The sequence below is a fragment of the Nerophis lumbriciformis genome, linkage group LG04 (genome assembly GCF_033978685.3).
Source record: "Nerophis lumbriciformis linkage group LG04, RoL_Nlum_v2.1, whole genome shotgun sequence".
In the NCBI taxonomy this organism is placed as follows: domain Eukaryota; kingdom Metazoa; phylum Chordata; class Actinopteri; order Syngnathiformes; family Syngnathidae; genus Nerophis; species Nerophis lumbriciformis.
The window spans coordinates 1,509,702-1,530,000 of record NC_084551.2 but is presented as its reverse complement, the minus strand read 5'-3'; the positions used below and the strand labels follow the sequence as shown (position 1 = coordinate 1,530,000).

Below are 20,299 nucleotides of genomic sequence, written 5' to 3'. Positions count from 1 at the left end.
TATCATAACTGTTGTTAAAAGTGTTTGTCCTTTTGTCTGCAGATGACGTACAAGGCCAGGGTCTATCCGCCTCTCAGAACCCAATACCTGTGGGTCAAAATGTCACATTTTCCAGCCTAAACAAAGTCAACACAGGTGCATGGCTCTTCAACAGTGAACTCGTTGTCCTAATCATTCTCGGGAATGGCACCGCAACCCCAAGTTGGACGGGCAGGGTGTGGTTCAATTCAACCACCTCATCTTTGATGATAGCGTCAGTGAAGCTGGAAGACTCTGGGACGTACACGCTACAAGATGTGACTTCTGGTGCTTCTCAGCTGGTGCTGTCAGTCCAAGGTAAGAAGACGCCAGAGGTGGGACCAAGTCATTGTTTTGCAAGTCACAAGTAAGTCTCAAGTCTTTGCCCTCAAGTCCGAGTCAAGTCCCGAGTCAAGACAGGCAAGCCCCGAGTCAAGTCCAAAGTCAAGACTGGAAAGTCTCAAGTCAAGTCCTAAGTCCTGCATTTTGAGTTTCGAGTCCTTTCAAGTCCTTTTAACCACAGACTAATATATTAACACAGATTGTGTATGCTTTTCAAACGCTGTATTTATTTATTAAAACAAGTGCATTTTAAATTGCAGGGAAGAAAATTGTGCTGACATTGCACTTTATAATAGCACTATTAACCAGTCATTTTAAACATGAACTCATTCCTTTACAGAACAAACACATTGAAAAATAAAGTGCAAATGTACTTATTTGTACAAAAGTGTTAACATTGAAAAAGCATGACGTATACGTGAACATAACAAAAAAGTTGTACTTTTTATATGTCAGGGCCCTATGCTGCATTGCATTTGCAAAAGACCAAATTAGCCAAGAGTCTGTCAGTCATTTGTGCACGATGGGGGCGTAGTATGATGCCACCATGGCTGAAAACTCGCTCCACTGGAGCACTGGAGGCAGGCACTGCCAAGACTCTCATGGCCACTCGGAACAGTGAAGGAAGAGTCTTCATGTTCAATGCCCAGAACAAAAGGGGGGAGAGAGTTGTTTTGGGTTGGTGCACTACTTGTAAGTGTATCTTGTGTTTTTTATGTTGATTTAATTAAAAAAAGAAAAAAAAAATATTTCTTGTGCGGCCCGATACCAATCGATCCACGGACCAGTACCGGGCCGCGGCCCGATGGTTGGGGACCACTGAGGTAAACAACCAACAGTATGTCAGAAAGCTAGCTAAAACGGTACACATATTCATAATATAGTATACATTTTAACCGACCTTTATTTTACTATTTTTGTCTTTTTTTAGGTGGCTAAAATACGCGGTGCTGCTGACCGCCGTCTAACGTTACGTGTGATATATTGACTAACGTAACCCTGCTTAAAAAAAAATCACTGAACAAAAAGTATGAATAAGGTAGTGAACTGCAACAGATTCCCGTGTTTGCAATAACGTTATAACGTTAGCAGTGAGTTTACAGCCTCACTGATTTAACTACACAGCAAATAAAAGTCACGTTACTTAGCCAATAAACGTTATCTTACATTCAAAACTTACCGTTCTTTGTGCAACTTCAAATGCCGGACGAAGTTGGAAGTTGTTGCCTCTCCATCAGTAATTTTCGAACCGCATGTGTTGCATACTGCAAACCGTTTTGTGTTGACCACCTCGTAATTTTTATACCCAAACGAAATTATTTTAGGTATCATTTTTTGTTCACTGGCGTGTGGTTTGGACATGTCTTCTTCGTTGGTTGTCCTGCAATTTGATTGGATGAATGCTGTGTGATGAAAACAAAGTAGATCTAATTTGATTGGCTGTTGTACTGAGACCACACCAGCTGACACACGCAACGCTGATAGACAAGTACACAATGAAAAATACGGAGCGCTCCCGAATAACTTTTTCATCTTTGGGTTTTGGGGAAAGTAGCAAGTCATGTCAAGTCATGTCAATTCAAAAGGCTCAAGTCCAAGTGAAGTCACAAGTCATTGATGTTAAAGTCTAAGTCGAGTTGCAAGTCTTTTTACATTTTGTCAAGTCGAGTCTAAAGTCATCAAATTCATGACTCGAGTCTGACTCGAGTCCAAGTCATGTGACTCGAGTCCACACCTCTGGAAGACGCTATGGAATTGAATTTTACAACATTTCTGTCGGATTTGGCATTGGTAAGGTCAACCAACCTTTAGTGGCGTAGGCAGTGACCTCTGGGGATGCAAATTGTAGAGCTGTGCGGTTAGGATCGCTCCGAACAGATGTCTTTTTTGCATTTCGTGGGATTATTCCACCTATCGCCATGTATCATCCTTAAAGTTATGGAAATATTTTATGAAGGTCGAAAAGTAACTTAGTGCTGATTTAAGTCTAACAACTCTATCTATGTCGGCCCTGCGATGAGGTGGCGACTTGTCCAGGGTGTACCCAGCTGCCTTCCGCCTGAGTGAAAGCTGGGATAGGGGCCAGACCCCAGCAACCCTGAAAGGCAGGGCCGGCCCGTGGCATAGGCCGTATAGGCAAATGCTAAGTGCCACAAATGTTGGAGAAAAAAAAAAAGAAAAAAAAGTTGGTATTGTTATTTCTAAATACAAAAAATAATCCCACGTTAATTAAAATGCAAAGTAAAGCCTATTTAATAGAAATATTATTTGTTACAACATTACGCCCCCCCCCGCACAGTGCGCCCCCTCCCTTCCCGTATCATGACTCTTTTTGGACGTCACCACATCAAAAAATCAACACAAGATGTCAAAACGGCCAAAACTGTCAGGTGCCCAGGGAAGAAAAAAGAGAAAAGAAGAGGAGTAGAAATGAGAAAAGACAGAGTTAGCAGGTAGGTAACGTTAGCCTACATGAAATTATTTGTCTGTTACAGAATGTGATAGTAACCTGGCTTTTTAGCATTAAGCTAATGTTACATGATTCGGCAATTGCTAATCAATACATAGCTAGTTCTGTTTTAACGTCGGGTTAATATTGTGGAGGGGGCTAAATTGTTATGGAAAATAATAATGTAACGTTAGGTAATTACAGTACTCACCTTACATTCCTCAGGGACATTTGTATTAGATCTTTTAAGCAGGTGTTTTTTGTTTACATTGTTATTGCCTTCTGGTTAGCTAATGTTTGCCCTGCAGGTAATAGTCACTTTTCCACCCCTTTATATATTAGGTATAGTTGTAAGTAAAAAAAAAAAGGTCAAAGACAAAGCTATTCGGTTTCTTGTGAGTATATACACTTCACTGCCGATGTGGGGGGGCGCCACCTAAAATCTTGCCTAGGGCGCCAGATTGGTTAGGGCCGGGCCTGCTGAAAGGGACAAACGGTAGAAAATGGCAAGATGGATGAACTCTATATTTGCCTTTTCCCGAAAAATTTGGCCGCCACTTTTGGAGGTATTTCAAGAGGACATGGCTCAATTGATTGGAAATCAGTTTGACAAAAAGTTTGTGTTTTGTTTGCTATATACATGGATTATTTTGTGAATTGCTGTGATTTCTTGTGTTTTAAGTAGGGATGTCCGATAATGGCTTTTTGCCGATATCCGATATTCCGATATTGTCCAACTCTTTAATTACCGATACCGATATATACAGTGGTGGAATTAACACATTATTATGCCTAATTTGGACAACCAGGTATGGTGAAGATAAAAAAAAAAAAAAGATAAATAAATTGAAAACATTTTCTTGAATAAAAAAGAAAGTAAAACAATATAAAAACAGTTACATAGAAACTAGTAATTAATGAAAATGAGTAAAATTAAGTGTTAAAGGTTAGTACTATTAGTGGACCAATCATGTGTGCTTACGGACTGTATCCCTTGCAGACTGTATTGATATATATTGATATATAATGTAGGAACCACAATATTAATAACAGAAAGAAACAACCCTTTTGTGTGAATGAGTGTTTTGTTTGAATGAGGTTTTTTGGGTTGGTGCACTAATTGTAAGTGTATCTTGTGTTTTTTATGTTGATTTAATAAATAAATAAATTTAAAATAAAAATGATACCGATAATAAAAAAAAACCGATACCGATAATTTCCGATATTACATTTTAAAGCATTTATCGGCCGATGATATCGGCCGATGATATCGGCCATCTCTACTCAATTATTCTTATAAATAACAATTTATCAATAACTATATTGTGTCTATTGTTTATAAGGATAAACCAAGCAATGGCAGGTTGTAGTTATGAGATTATTCCAGACATTGTTGTTCTTCCTTGTATTTTTGTCAATCAAAGGTGAAGCTACTAGCTACTAGAGATGCGCGGTTTGCGGACACAACCGCGGAGTCCGCGGATTATCCGCGGGTCGGGCGGTTGAAATAAAAAAAAATTTGATTTTATCCACGGGTCGGGTCGGGCGGTTGAAATAAAAAAAAATTTGATTTTATCCACGGGTCGGGTCGGGCGGTTGAAATAAAAAAAAATCAGATTTTAAATAGATTCAGGCGGGTGGCAGTTCAACCACTTCGGAAATATATATACATAGTTAAATGTTGTTACCCACATACGAAAAACGAGCAGGCACCTGCAGCATATGCCACAACAGAAGAAGAAGAAAAAAAAGAGATGGCAACGCCGGCAGCAAACGTGGTACGCGACAAACTAAAAAAGGGAATACTAAAGACCAGGGGAAAAAAAGGCCAGAAAAGTTCAGCGTGGACTCGTTTTTATGAGGTTGTAAATCAGGATGATAGTAATGCTGGCTACGTGATTTGCAAGAGCTGCGACGCTGTTTATGTCGACGACAGTCACAAAACCGGGACATCTAACATGGTGCATCACATTTGTGCAAAACCCCCGAACCTCCACAAACACCCTGAGCATGAGCAGTTTCGTCCGCCGTGATCCCAGAAGAGTGCCACAGGATGTTAAAACAAGATAGAACGCAGCTGCCTGCAGCAGTTTGAGTGGCGCGAGCGCGCTTGGAGGTGCGCTCAGCGCAGCTCCCAGATGATTGCGCACTGGTGTGCGTCTGGGCCGTGACAGCGTGGCACGCATTGAATGTCTCTGCTCCATTGGATCAGTCTCCTTTCTTTAACAGGCAAAAGCTTTATAACCTCACTAATGCCTTGCATCGTCTATATTAGATATATAACAACGGGCGGGTGCGGTTTTGATTAAATGTTAGTTCGGGTGGATGCGGATGGTTGACGACTTTTGTGATGCGGTTGCGGATGAAATAATTGCCTATCCGCGCGTCTCTACTAGCTACATTAGCTATATTTGACCGAAAAGATAAGCAAAACAATGACCATCCAGTCTTAGGTATTATCGTCACATGTGTAAATGGAAGCAGATTGAATTAAATTGAAAGGTACAACACCAAAACAGGGGTATCAGATTATGTTCAGGATTTTCAGATTAGATTTAAAACTAGCAACTCGGGAGCCATTTTGGATTAGGGCAGTTCACGCTCAGAGAACAAGGCTTCATTATGGTAATAAATAACAGTATATCAATACCTAAATTGTGTCTATAGTAGGTTGTAATTATGGGATTATTCCAGACATTGTTGCGCTTCCTTGTGGTTTAAATCGAAGTCCAGGCAAAGCTACTAGTTACATATTTAGCAGACAAGATGACCAAGACAATTGTCGTCCCTTCTTAGATTATATTACCACGTTTAATATGAGCAGAACACACTACATTGTATGAATGGCACCAAAACGAGGATATTAGAAAATATTCCATCCATCCATCCATCTTCTTCCGCTTATCCGAGGTCGGGTCGCGGGGGCAGCAGCCTAAGCAGGGAAGCCCAGACTTTCCTCTCCCCAGCCACTTCGTCCAGCTCCTCCCGGGGGATCCCGAGGCGTTCCCAGGCCAGCCGGGAGACATAGTCTTCCCAACGTGTCCTGGGTCTTCCCCGTGGCCTCCTACCGGTCGGACGTGCCCTAAACACCTCCCGAGGGAGGCGATCGGGTGGCATCCTGACCAGATGCCCGAACCACCTCATCTGGCTCCTCTCGATGTGGAGGAGCAGCGGCTTTACTTTGAGCTCCCCCCGGATGACAGAGCTTCTCACCCTATCTCTAAGGGAGAGCCTCGCCACCCGGCGGAGGAAACTCATTTGGGCCGCTTGTACCCGTGATCTTGTCCTTTCGGTCATAACCCAAAGCTCATGACCATAGGTGAGGATGGGAACGTAGATCGACCGCTAAATTGAGAGCTTTGCCTTCCGGCTCAGCTCCTTCTTCACCACAACGGATCGATACAGCGTCCGCATTACTGAAGACGCCGCACCGATCCGCCTGTCGATCTCACGATCCACTCTTCCCTCACTCGTGAACAAGACTCCGAGGTACTTGAACTCCTCCACTTGGGGCAGGGTCTCCTCCCGAACCCGAAGATGGCATTCCACCCTTTTCCGGGCGAGAACCATGGACTCGGACTTGGAGGTGCTGATTCTCATCCCAGTCGCTTCACACTCGGCTGCGAACCGATCCAGTGAGAGCTGGAGATCCTGGCCAGATGAAGCCATCAGGACCACATCATCTGCAAAAAGCAGAGACCTAATCCTGTAGCCACCAAACCAGATCCCCTCAACGCCTTGACTGCGCCTAGAAATTCTGTCCATAAAAGTTATGAACAGAATCGGTGACAAAGGGCAGCCTTGGCGGAGTCCAACCCTCACTGGAAACGTGTCCGACTTACTGCCGGCAATGCGGACCAAGCTCTGACACTGATCATACAGGGAGCGGACCGCCAAAATCAGACAGTCCGATACCCCTTACTCTCTGAGCACTCCCCACAGGACTTCCCGAGGGACACGGTCGAATGCCTTCTCCAAGTCCACAAAGCACATGTAGACTGGTTGGGCAAACTCCCATGCACCCTCAAGGACCCTGCCGAGAGTATAGAGCTGGTCCACAGTTCCACGACCAGGACGAAAACCACACTGTTCCTCCTGAATCCGAGGTTCGACTATCCGGCGTAGCCTCCTCTCCAGTACACCTGAATAGACCTTACCGGGAAGGCTGAGAAGTGTGATCCCACGATAGTTAGAACACACCCTCCGGTTCCCCTTCTTACCTTCCCTAATTAGAAAATATTGTACAGTAAATCTTGCAACTCTGCCGCAATATTGGCTCCAAGATGACAAAGTGAAAGATTGTGTTGCAATAAGGCAGTAGCAGGTTCTATGGAATTATCCCTTGTTGTGTTTTACATCTTGGACCTATTTTCTCCCCAGTACCGATCACGGGCGTGAACCTGGCTGCAAACGGCAGCAACCTCGTGGAGTTCAACGACACACTGGTGCTCACGTGCACCAACATCACGGGCACTTCTTTATCGTTTAAGTGGCTAAACGACACCTCCGAGGTGACGGCCGGCGGAAACGTTCAAATCAGCGCTGACGGCTCCAAGCTGACCATCGCCCAAGTAACCCGCTACGACCAGGGCCCGTTCAGGTGTAACGTGTCCAACGGCATCAGCCAAGGAATCAGTTCACAAGTCCTTTTTAACATCAGCTGTAAGTTTTGATATTTACATAGAAAATGTACGTGGCTGTCCCAGAAAAAAGACTATTTCTCTGTTTCTTCACAGACGGTCCGACGAACCCACAAGTGTCAGTAAGCCCCTCAAAGTACACCCACATCACAGGGTCTAACGTCACCCTGTCATGCTCGGCCGAGTCCAAGCCCACGGCAACGATCCAGTGGCTGATGAACGGGACGGACATCTCCCACTCTGACCCACAGCTTGTACTCAGCAACGTCACAAAGAACCACTCGGGGGACTACAAGTGTCTCCTCCACAACAGCGTCACATCGAGGTTCAACATTGCAAGTGCAATGATCAGCATCATGGGTAAAGTTTCTGTATTTAACACCATTTAATGTTTTGTATTTTGTTTGCATGGATTCATACCTCAAAATCCTTGACCGTTCAGTTTGAGGACAGAGAGCCCTCATAGCACGTGTTTGTTCTGTTATTATTGTCCACTCACACACAAAGACTTGTGGTTTCATGCGGGCCTACATTACAAAACTAGTTTCGGGACTTACCAGAGGCTTGTTGACACCCTCTACCTTTTTGGTTATTGTATCAACCCTTAGGACGTCCTTTGAATATCATCACTCATTTGTTCCATCCATCCATCCATCCATCCATTTTCTACCGCTTGTCCCTTTCCTAATGCCAAATAATGTCATCTTACCAAAAAAACATATATATATTACATACTCAATTATTCATATTTTCTTCAGCCTTTATTTGTTATTTGTTATTTGTTCAAACTACGGATGTCCCGATCCAGGTTTTTGCACTTCCGATCCGATACCGATACTGACCGATACTGGCCTATCCGAGCATGTATTAAAGTTTAAAGTTATTTAGCCTACTTAGTTGTCAGAATCATGTTGAAAAGGGTTTTAGTACTCTTGATAACAACTAGCCAGCTGAATTAGGGGAGTTTGAATAATACACAATGGTTGGTAACAAGAAACTGACCTGTTTATTCAAGGATAAACACAAAATAGACAAAATTATACATGACAAACAGAAATGGCATCATTGAACTAGGGCTGGGCGATATGGCCTTTTTTTAATATTGAGATATTTTAAGGCCATATTGCGATACATGATATATATCTCGATATTTTGCCATAGCCTTGAATGAACACTTGATGCATATAATCACAGCAGTATGATGATTCTATGTGTTTTGATTGATTGATTGAGACTTTTATTAGTAGGTTGCACAGTGAAGTACATATTCCGTACAATTGACCACTAAATGGTAACACCCCAATAAGTTTTTCAAGTTGTTTAAGTCGGGTCCACTTAAATTGATTCATGATACAGATATATACTATCATCATAATACAGTCATCACACAAGATAATCACATTGAATTATTTACATTATTTATAATCCAGGGTGTGGAGGGGGGCGCCGGATGTAAGTGTCAAAAAGACAGCCAAAATAGTTTGATATGAGAATAAATCTAAAGTTAAAATATAGGGTAGAAATGCACCCATTTGCAGGAAATGTAGTCTTGATTTTCAAAATTTTCTTTCAAGGCTTGCATGTCTACGTTAAAACATTCTTCTTCATACTGCATTAATATATGCTACTTTTAAACTTTCATGCAGAGAAGGAAATCACAACTAAAAAAATCACTAATTTTTTCATACGGTGTTGTGGACATTTTTGCCTCTGCATTTTGATGGTGCGGACGTGTGGCACCGAATGGAGATAAGCGTCTCAACAGACTGTACAATATTTGAACAATGATGACGAAAACTGTTTTCTCTGTCGTGTCCGTGTGTCGAAAATTGTTATGCGCTTATTTTTTTATTTGATGTTGTGCGTGGCATAGATTTGCTATGCGCAGAGGACGCTTAAACAGTGCGCAATTGCACAGGCGAGCACCTTAGAGGGAGCGTTGGTCACACGGCTGCGCTAGCATCACAGCTAACGTTAGCCATGCTGCTACCTCTCTGCTGGGAGAGGACGTATACCTATGTGACGTATGACGTGACAGTATGTGACGTGTGTAAGAAGGTGCGCTTGCTGTCTGTGAGAGGGATACACAGGAAAGAGTGAGAAGAGCCTGTCGTGTAATGCCAGCAGCTAAAAGCAACTGCGTGAGAATCCACAGACCTGTGGATGTGTTGAAGGTGTGCTGGAAAATGCGAAACGAAAATTAGGGAGCAGCAGAAAAGTGGAATGTATTATTTAAATCGGTGCGTTGGAAAACACGGACCAGAGTTTTTTTTTAGATCTGGATCTGGATCGGCATTTTCCCATGCCTTGCCGATACGCATTTTTTGGCAAATATCGGCGGCCGATCCGATCCAAATATCGGATCGGGACATCCCTAGTTCAAACTACTATAGGCCATAATGTACTTATTAAAATATTAATTGGATTTAAAGGCCAGTATGAGAAATGTAGAGAATAAGAAAAAGAATTACCATACAATAAACAAATTTAAAAATAAAAAAGTAGACAGTAGTACAGTTTATCACAGCATATTTGCAAACGTCTTTTCTCTGCATTAAATTGTAAATCATTCGCGGTTTTTCTTGGTTTCTCTTTCAAGCATAGGTTGCATCTTTTATTACCACTATTGTAAGGTGTGCTGGATGCAAGAATTTGCCATGTTATTGAATATTCAACATTATTGTCTTTGAGGTCCCAAATGTGTTTGCTGAGTTCTGTGGTATTCCGCAGGTTTTGGTTCCTGAAAGAAGCCTTGTGATTGTTCCATCTGGTTTTGAATTCTCCCTCGGTTAATCCTACATATGTGTCGGATGTGTTAATGTCCTTGCGTATTACCTTAGATTGGTAGACAACTGATGTTTGTAAGCACCCCCCGTTGAGAGGGCAATCAGGTTTCTTTCGACAGTTACAGCCTTTGTTGGTTTTGGAGTCGCTCTGTCCGGGGGCCGACGGCTCATTTGCAATTGTTTTGTTGTGGTTTGAGATGATTTGTCGTATATTGTTCATGCAGCTGTAGCTCAATTTAATGTTGTTCTTGTTGAATACTTTTCTTAGGGTGTTGTCTTTGGGAAAGTGTTTGTCAATCAGATTGAGGAATTTGTGTCCAATGTTAGTTGAGACGTTTTTGCTGTATGGGGGGTTGTACCAGATGATGTCGTTTCGTTTTCTGTTCTTTTTTGGCTGGTTTCCTGGCGTGGGTTCATAGGTGAGGGTGAAATAATATATATATATATATTATAATGTTATTCTTTAAAGACATTCGAATATGTTACATTTTGAAATTTATAGATGTATTTTTATATTTATTTATTTCAAAATTTAACAAATGTATATGTTTTTAAACAATAACTGTATATTTATACTGTATATATATTTATTTATTTATAAATGTGTTTGGAATATATTTGATGTAATAATATCCTTATATATAGAGTGTGTATATTTATTTATTTATTTATAAATGTATTCAGAATATATTATATAAAGATATTATAAAAATCTATATATACATGTATATATATCTACATATGTGTATATTTACATCTCTCTATATATAATATAGAGAGCACGGCAGCACGGTGGAGGGGTTAGTACGTCTGCCTCACAATAAGAAGGTCCTGGGTTCGATCCTGCGCTTGGGATCTTTCTGTGTGGAGTTTGCATGTTCTCCCCGTGACTGCGTGGGCTCCCTCCGGGTACTCCGGCTTCCTCCCACCTCCAAAGACATGAACCTGGGGATAAGTTGATTGGCAACACTAAATGGTCCCTAGTAGAGATGCGCGGTTTGCGGGCACAACCGAGGAGTCCGCGGATTATCCGCGGATCGGGCGGATGAAATTAAAAAAAATTAGATTTTATCCGCGGGTCGGGTCGGGCGGTTGAAATAAAAAAAAATTAGATTTTAAATAGATTCAGGCGGGTGGCAGTTCAACCAATTGGGAAATATATATACATAGTTAAATGTTGTTACCCACATACGAAAAACGAGCAGGCACCTGCTGCATATGCCACAACAGAAGAAGAAAAAAAAAAGAGATGGACACTTTTACGGAGCGGAGAAGGGACGCCTCGCCGGGGTCCGGGACCGAGGCCCCTTCCCCCGAGAGGGCCCCACCGGGAGCCGTAGCTGAGGCGATCCGCGAGAAGGGCCCGACGCACGTCCAGGGTCACCACCGCGCCCACCGCACCGACACCCCGCCTCGTCTGCCTTCGCCGCGGCCGGCGTCACGCGCAGCAGGTAAGCAGCTTACCTGCCCGCCACCCCCGTGGCCGGGGGCTCGTAACAGGGGTCACTCCGCGCGCTCCGCCCGCGCAGCTTACCTGCCCGCCACCCCTGTTGCTGGGGGCGCGTAACAGGGGTCACGCCGCGCGCAGTGCGCTCACGAAAGGGGTGGGGCTCACCCTGGTTGATATAGACAGCAGGACGGTGGCCATGGAAGTCGGAACCCGCTAAGGAGTGTGTAACAACCCACCTGCCGAATCAACTAGCCCTGAAAATGGATGGCGCTGGAGCGTCGGGCCCATACCCGGCCGTCGCCGGCAGCGAGACGCGCTTGGAGGTGCGCTCAGCGCGGCTCCCATATGATTGCGCACTGGTGTGCGTCTGGGTCGTGACAGCGTGGCACGCGAATGTCTCTGCTGCATTGGATCAGTCTCCTTTCTTTAACAGGCAAAAGCTTTATAACCTCACTAATGCCTTGCATCGTCTATATTAGATGTATAACAACGGGCGGGTGCGGTTCTGATCAAATGTTACATCGGGTGGATGGCGGATGGTTGACGACTTTCTGATGCGGTTGCGGATGAAATAATTGCCTATCCGCGCATCTCTAGTCCCTAGTGTGTGAATGTGAGTGTGAATGTTGTCTGTCTATCTGTGTTGGCCCTGTGATGAAGTGGCGACTTGTCCAGGGTGTACTCCGCCTTCCGGCTACCTCCCTCCTCCAAAAACATGCACCTGGGGATAGGTTGATTGGCAACACTAAATGGTCCCTAGTGTGTGAATGTGAGTGTGAATGTTGTCTGTCTATCTGTGTTGGCCCTGTGATGAGGTGGCGACTTGTCCAGAGTGTACGCCGCCTACCGCCCGAATGCAGCTGAGATAGGCTCCAGCGACCCCAAAAGGGACAAGCGGTAGAAAATGGATGGATGGATATATTTATAGTATATAAATATTAATATACTTTTTTTTTTTTTAATTCCCCCCACAATTTTTTAAACAAATTTAAATGTCTTTACATGTAACCATTGATTCAACGCACTGTATTTTAGTTGATAAATGGCAGTGGCATGGCCACCCCGCTCACTGTACCCTGGCTAGGCCCTGGAAAACGTTGAAGACCCCTTCTGTACACTGTATGACTGTAAAAATTGATTTTAATTAGGAACAGTGTGTAGCTTTGCCATTTTAGGCCTGTTCACAGAATAATTGACAATAGTAACCTTTTAATGACCTCTATTTATTCATCATATCCTCTTCATGCTGTTTTATAACCAACAATTATCCAACCACAGCGCCTATAACAGCAGTCATGGTCAACCACACGGGTGGACCGGCAATCGCCCAGCAGAACTTGGCCCTCGAGTGTCACGTGACCGGCGTGGTTCACCTCATTCAGTGGTGGATGAACGGTAACCCGGTGTCTGCTGACAACACCACACTGTTTGCTATGGACAACAAGACCTTGACTCTCAACCCCGCCCAGCCCTCGGATGCTGGGGACTATCAGTGTCAAGCTTTTAACGCTGTGAGCAACATGACCAGCAGCCCTTACACTGTGGAGGTCTACTGTGAGTATCCAACTATACTATACATTTGTTTCACACGTCTCATATGACCTTTGGCCTTAACAAACTGCAAACGTATTTGTCCTATGGTTTTCTTAACCCGAAAACTGAAAGTCAATAGTGACCTAACGTCAGCCCTTCTGCAATGTTTTGCTCAAAATGGATAGAGCGCTTGTTCCAGAATAGCTCTGGTGCCAGAAAATGTAACCCCAACTGTCATGTGCGACGTATCATTCAAAAGCAATAGGCGTGGGGCAGGCCCGGCCCTAACCAATCTGGCGCCCTAGGCAAGATTTTAGGTGGCGCCCCCCCACATCGGCAGTGAAGTGTATATACTCACAAGAAACCGAATAGCTTTGTCTTTGACCTTTTTTTTACTTAAAGAAAGCAAATTAACAATCAGAATAGTTAACAAGATAAAAAAAAATATGAATAAATAAATGAATGCAAAAAATAAAAAATGAACATATGAAATACAATATTTTTTTACATACATATTGCTTAATTAACATTAATGATGTGCACTTTAACAACTAGGCTTACAACTATACCTAATATATAAAGGGGTGGAAAAGTGACTATTACCTGCAGGCCAAATATTAGCTAACCAGAAGGCAATAACAATGTAAACAAAAAACACCTGCTTAAAAGATCTAATACAAATGTCCCTGAGGAATGTAAGGTGGGAGTACTGTAATTACACCGAGTCAAATCAGCTCTGTTATTTTCCGTTTTTTCGACTGTTTTCCGTACCTCGGAGACATCATGCCTCGTCGGTGTGTTGTCGGAGGGTGTAACAACACCAACAGGGACGGATTCAAGTTGCACCAGTGGCCCAAAGATGCCAAAGTGGCAAGAAATTGGACGTTTGCTCCGCACACTTTACCCACGAAAGCTATGCTACGACAGAGATGGCAAGAATGTGTGGATATCCTGCGACACTCAAAGCAGATGCATTTCCAACCATAAAGTCAAAGAAATCTGCCGCCAGACCCCCATTGAATCTGCCGGAGTGTGTGAGCAATTCAGGGACAAAGGACCTCGCTAGCACGGCAAGCAATGGCGGCAGTTTGTTCCCGCAGACGAGCGAGCTAAACCCCCTATCGACCCTAGCTTCCCTGGCCTGCTGACATCAACTCCAAAACTGGACAGATCAGCTTTCAGGAAAAGAGCGCGGATGAGGGTATGTCTACAGAATATATTAATTGATGAAAATTGGGCTGTCTGCACTCTCAAAGTGCATGTTGTTGCCAAATGTATTTCATATGCTGTAAACCTAGTTCATAGTTGTTAGTTTCCTTTAATGCCAAACAAACACATACCAATCGTTGGTTAGAAGGCGATCGCCGAATTCGTCCTCGCTTTCTCCCGTGTCGCTGGCTGTCGTGTCGTTTTCGTCGGTTTCGCTTGCATACGGTTCAAACCGATATGGCTCAATAGCTTCAGTTTCTTCTTCAATTTGGTTTTCGCTACCTGCCTCCACACTACAACCATCCGTTTCAATACATGCGTAATCTGTTGAATCGCTTAAGCCGCTGAAATCCGAGTCTGAATCCGAGCTAATGTCGCTATAGCTTGCTGTTCTTTCCGCCATGTTTGTTTGTGTTGGCATCACTATGTGACGTCACAGGAAAATGGACGGGTGGTTAAAATCAGGCACTTTGAAGCTTTTTTTAGAGATATTGCGTGATGGGTAAAATTTTGAAAAAAACTTCGAAAAATATAAAAGCCACTGGGAACTGATTTTTAATGGTTTTAACAATTCTGAAATTGTGATAATGTTCCCCTTTAAATTCTAAGTTTATGATTATTTACAAAAAAAAAATAAGTTTCTCAGTTTGAAAATTAAATATCTTGTCTTTGCAGTCTATTGAATTGAATATAAGTTGAAAAGGATTTTCAAATCATTGTATTCAGTTTTTATTTACCAATTACACAACGTGCCAACTTCACTGGTTTTGGGTTTTGTAGTATAATGGACAAAGGTATGCATCAGGTGGCACTCAAAATCAATACAGGTCTTGCTCTAACATAAACCTTTACTGACTGAAAATGCAAAGCAGAATTGTTACCAGTAGAAGGTAGTTAGTATTCAACAAAAGTCAGGTATTGCTCAAAATGAAAAGGGTTCTTGTTCATAAATAAGTCATGAAGTATGAATACATGGTGAGTGTTTGAGAGGTGGTAAAGTACCAGAAACCGTTCGTTCCTTTTTGATGGCAATTTGTGGAAAATACATTTCCAAATCAACATCAACATCGCACCAAATATGCCTGTAATATGATGATGCGTTGAAAGTGGTGACCCGCTGAAAGTTGAAAAGGAGCAGAGGTAGATACGCCATTGATTCTTGGTGGGGAATTGGACAAAATCAACCAACCCAGATCCAATGGTACCAGAGAATGTAATACATACCTGCCAACTACTCCGGTTTTCCCGTAATTAGTACGGTTTTCATCAACCTATTCCGGGTTATGGTTGCAGTGATAAAAAATACGGTTTTTCATTAATTAAAAAAAATATTAAAAAAAAAGTTTTATTCACGAAATCGCGTAACAACAATGACAATCGACACTGCTTCCCGTAACTTCCTATCGAGCCATTCCGAATGCCATGCGCGAGGCTATTTATAGCACCGCTGCCAAGCACGAGGCACCAGTTGCCATTGTTTCCAAACGAGCGAACGATCATGGAATCAGCCGGAGAAAAATCGCAAACGAGTCTTAAACCGAAAAGAAAACTGCAGTCATTCCGTGAAGAATATTCAAAAGCCTATCCGGGAATAATTATCCGTTCCAAAAAGGGTGAAAACTACGCGAATTGCACCTTGTGCAGACAAGATTTTTCGATCGGACACGGAGGAATGAGCGATGTAAAAGACCACGTTGGGACAAAAAAACACAAGTCTAATGCCGTTGCTAGCGATACAAGTGGAAAACTTTCAACGTTTTTCGGATTTTAGCCACAAAAAGGTAATGACACCAATGTTATCTATTGGAATTGTTTAGTACTGTTATACTGTTAAAAGTGTTTATACTATTTATGCTTTCAAGTCCAAGTTGAAGAAATCTTGTTAAATGTTGACAGCATAACTACCAAAATACAGAAGTATGTCCTTAATATTTTTGCAGTGCTATTTCTGTTGAAAAGTTCAAATGATTACATTAGAGATGTGATGTGCCACTTTTCAAGTGTCTGATGGCTTCAATTAATTTTCATGAATTTTTCATATTTTGAATTCTTTTGAAAGGCTTACAAAAAAACTACATTTGAATTGTAATTCCATGCTATTGACAGGACTATTAATTTTAATGAAGTTAGCTTACCATGTTTACAGTATGATAATTGTGATAGAAATGTGAATTTTAGGCACAGAATATTTTTTACAATTGAACAAGGCAGTAGATTATACAAGCTTGGACAGAAAGTTAATAATGACACCAATTTTTTTTTTAATGGAATTGTTTAGTACTGTTTTACCATTTGTTTACTGTAAAAAGTGTTTATACTTTCAATGAACAAATTGAAGTCTTGTGAAAGGTTGACAGGATAACTGGCATTAACTGTCAAAATAATGTCAAACTATTGAAGTTAGCTTACAGAATAAACATGTCAATCAACCCATATGATTTTTGCTGTAATATTTTTGTTTTGAAAAGTCACTGTGACTGATAGAAAAGTGATGGTTTTAGCAACATTTTAACCTGTCTGAATGCTAATAATCATTTTGCGTCGGGGGGCGAAGCCTGAACCCCCCACCAGGACTTTGTCCTGGACCTACCGGGGTCTGCGGCCCCTGGACCCTGGCTACTAGGTTTTTCTGATTTCAAAAGTTGGCAGGTATGGTAATATGTTGATTGGAACGTGTCACTGCTGGATAGGTGACATTTTCAGCCATAATGTCTCAGGTATTGATCAAAATCAATAGGGCTTTTGCTGTAACAGAGAGCAGTAATGCCAGAAAAGGTCAATATTTGCTGAAAAATGATATCCAGTAGAGAAACGACAATGAGCATTTGTATTTTGACTCTATCTTTTGTGTGGTTTGGGTTCTTTATCCACCGTAAAGCAAAATGCTAATATGCAGTGATTTGCTACTATCCCCAAAATAATGTATCAGTTATTGTTCATAAACAATCGTATTTTTGCTCGAACATAATTGTACTACACTAGGCACAAATGTAACCTTTGGCTTGTTTGGCAGACGGCCCGTACACGCCAGTGATCACGGCGCCCACCATGGGCCTGACCGGGACAACGGTGATGCTCAATTGCTCCAGCAGCTCCCACCCTCCGAGCCAGCACACCTGGTACTTCAACAACACCGTGCTGGCCAACACCTCGGTGTATCACACTGGACCGCTGGCCTTGAACATGAGCGGGACGTACACCTGCATGGCCTTCAACAACATCACAGGGAAAAACAGCACGGCGAACCACACGCTCACTGTTCTGAGTAAGTGAAGGGGGGTGGAATAACTGCACAAAGTGTTACAGTCGTCCGTCGCTTCGAACTTTTTAAAGCTTATTTTTTGCCCATATTCACCATTAAAAGGGGTAAATGCGCACAAAATACCAATACTACAATCGCATTTGCCATGAGATGAGACCAAACCAATCAAAGTGCGCTGTTCAGTATCAGAGCCACTGATTGGCTCAGTCTCAATCAGTTGCTGTATTCAATCAAAATAGTCTAAAGATGACTTACGAGTGGTATTTCATGTCTCTCATATTGTAAACATTGTATTTAGAAGGTCTTAAACATGATTTGTTTCCCCCAAACTTATTTCCACCAAGTACCACCTCGGATTTAGACACCTCACACTTGGCTTTCCAAGTACTCCTTCTTTCTCTGTCTGGGTGTGTGCTAAGTCAGGACAGCACAACCTGACCATGTAAGGAGACGTTCATGTGAAAATGTCTGAAAAACAACTGATTTAAGTCATAACTCAAATGTTGGCTTCGAGCTAGACAGGTAGTCTCCTCTCAAGGATAGGGCTATAACTTTTGCATTTCGAAGTGCCAAGTAGAGCCTCTTTTCCTACGAGAAGTAATCCAATCCAATATCAAACTAAGGGGCCTTATTTTATTATGTGCTCAAACTGAAATACCATTATTTAACTAAACTTGGTGGTTCGCCTTCTCCAAGTTGGATGTAAATCTTCACCTTAAGCAAAACATGATATGAGTTTATTAATTCACTTCACCCCTCTACTGGTACTTTCAAGTACCGCAATACATTCTGCATAGAGACTTAGACACCAGCGCGTGGGATTCTTTGTTCTGCAGAATTATATGGACTAGCTTGTTACCTACATTTGACCGTACAGTAACAAAAACATGGGCAAACTTTTGGCAGAAATGTTCACCGAAAATCACAACGACACCCTGTTCAAACTGTTCAGCCTATTCTGGAATCGCGGGTTTTCCCTTGAAAAATTCCCAGATTTCCCAGAATTCTAGGTTTTCCGAAACATTTTTCCCATTCAAAATGAATTGGTGAAATTTTGAGAAACTACCATTTCCCCATTTTTCAACCGATTCAAACCATTCCACCTTCAACACATTCCACCATCCTGGAAATTGAAACTACAGTTTTTCCAAGTTCAAAAGAATTCCAGGATTTTCCATGATTCCTGGCTTTCCAAAGCTCTATTTCCACCCTTTTTTCTGGCGACTACTCCTTACACATTTTTCAACGCATTTCAACCGTTCCACCGTCAAAACATTCGTCTTAATCAGGACCAAAAAACGAAGTTTTCCCAAAATTCCAGGAATTTCGTAACACCATTTCTCAATTCAACATGTTACTACTTCAAAATTTCGCGACCGATTTGAAAAATGTCAACACCAACCATTTCAACTCATTCAGACCATTCAAGTTGTTTACCATTTTCCCAAAATAAATCCTGATTTTTCTAAAATTCCCAAATTTGGGGGAAATTCCTATTGAAATCAATGGAAATTTCCCAAAAATTCTTAAAAGTTCCACAACTCCCACATTTTTATCTGATTCAAAATGTTCCAACTTCAAAATATCCAGTCTGTTTGGGAATTGTGTACTCTCCTTCAACAATTCTAAAAAAATGTCCAGGATTTCAGTTCAACTTCAGCATTGGAGCATTCACACACAATTTCTTCAGGACTTGCCTCATCTAGTTAAACTTCTTCTTCTTCTCCAGATTTTGGTGTGCTCTACCCTCCACATTTTTCTCCCGATTCAAATCGTTCCAACTTCAAACTGTTCAGCCTATTCTGGAATCGCGGGTTTTCCCTTGAAAAATTCCCAGATTTCCCAGAATTCTAGGTTTTCCGAAACATTTTTCCCATTCAAAATGAATTGGTGAAATTTTGAAAAATGACCATTTCCCCATTTTTCAACCGATTCAAACCATTCCACCTTCAGCACATTCCACCATCCTGGAAATTGAAACTACAGTTTTTCCAAGTTCAAAAGAATTCCAGGATTTTCCATGATTCCTGGCTTTCCAAAGCTCTATTTCCACCCTTTTTTCTGGCGACTACTCCTTACACATTTTTCAACGCATTTCAACCGTTCCACCGTCAAAACATTCGTCTTAATCAGGACCAAAAAACGAAGTTTTCCCAAAATTCCAGGAATTTCGTAACACCATTTCTCAATTCAACATGTTACTACTTCAAAATTTCGCGACCGATTTGAAAAATGTCAACACCAACCATTTCAACTCATTCAGACCATTCAAGTTGTTTACCATTTTCCCAAAATAAATCCTGCTTTTTCTAAAATTCCCAAATTTGGGGGAAATTCCTATTGAAATCAATGGAAATTTCCCAAAAATTCTTCAAAGTTCCACAACTCCCACATTTTTATCTGATTCAAAATGTTCCAACTTCAAAATATCCAGTCTGTTTGGGAATTGTGTACTCTCCTTCAACAATTCTAAAAAAATGTCCAGGATTTCAGTTCAACTTCAGCATTGGAGCATTCACACACAATTTCTTCAGGAATTGCCTCATCCAGTTAAACTTCTTCTTCTTCTCCAGATTTTGGTGTGCTCTACCCTCCACATTTTTCTCCCGA

General features: G+C 42.0%; 1 protein-coding gene across 1 annotated transcript in view; it reads left to right on the top strand.

The window, feature by feature from the left end:
• LOC133594517 (cell adhesion molecule CEACAM5) overlaps positions 1-20,299 on the top strand; it is a 63,167-nt gene that overhangs the window by 250 nt on the left and 42,618 nt on the right. The window contains exons 2-6 of the mRNA XM_061947329.2: positions 43-336; positions 7,190-7,471; positions 7,546-7,809; positions 12,964-13,239; positions 17,441-17,692. Coding sequence (XP_061803313.1) covers positions 43-336; positions 7,190-7,471; positions 7,546-7,809; positions 12,964-13,239; positions 17,441-17,692 — 1,368 coding nt within the window. The remainder of the gene's footprint in view (positions 1-42; positions 337-7,189; positions 7,472-7,545; positions 7,810-12,963; positions 13,240-17,440; positions 17,693-20,299) is intronic.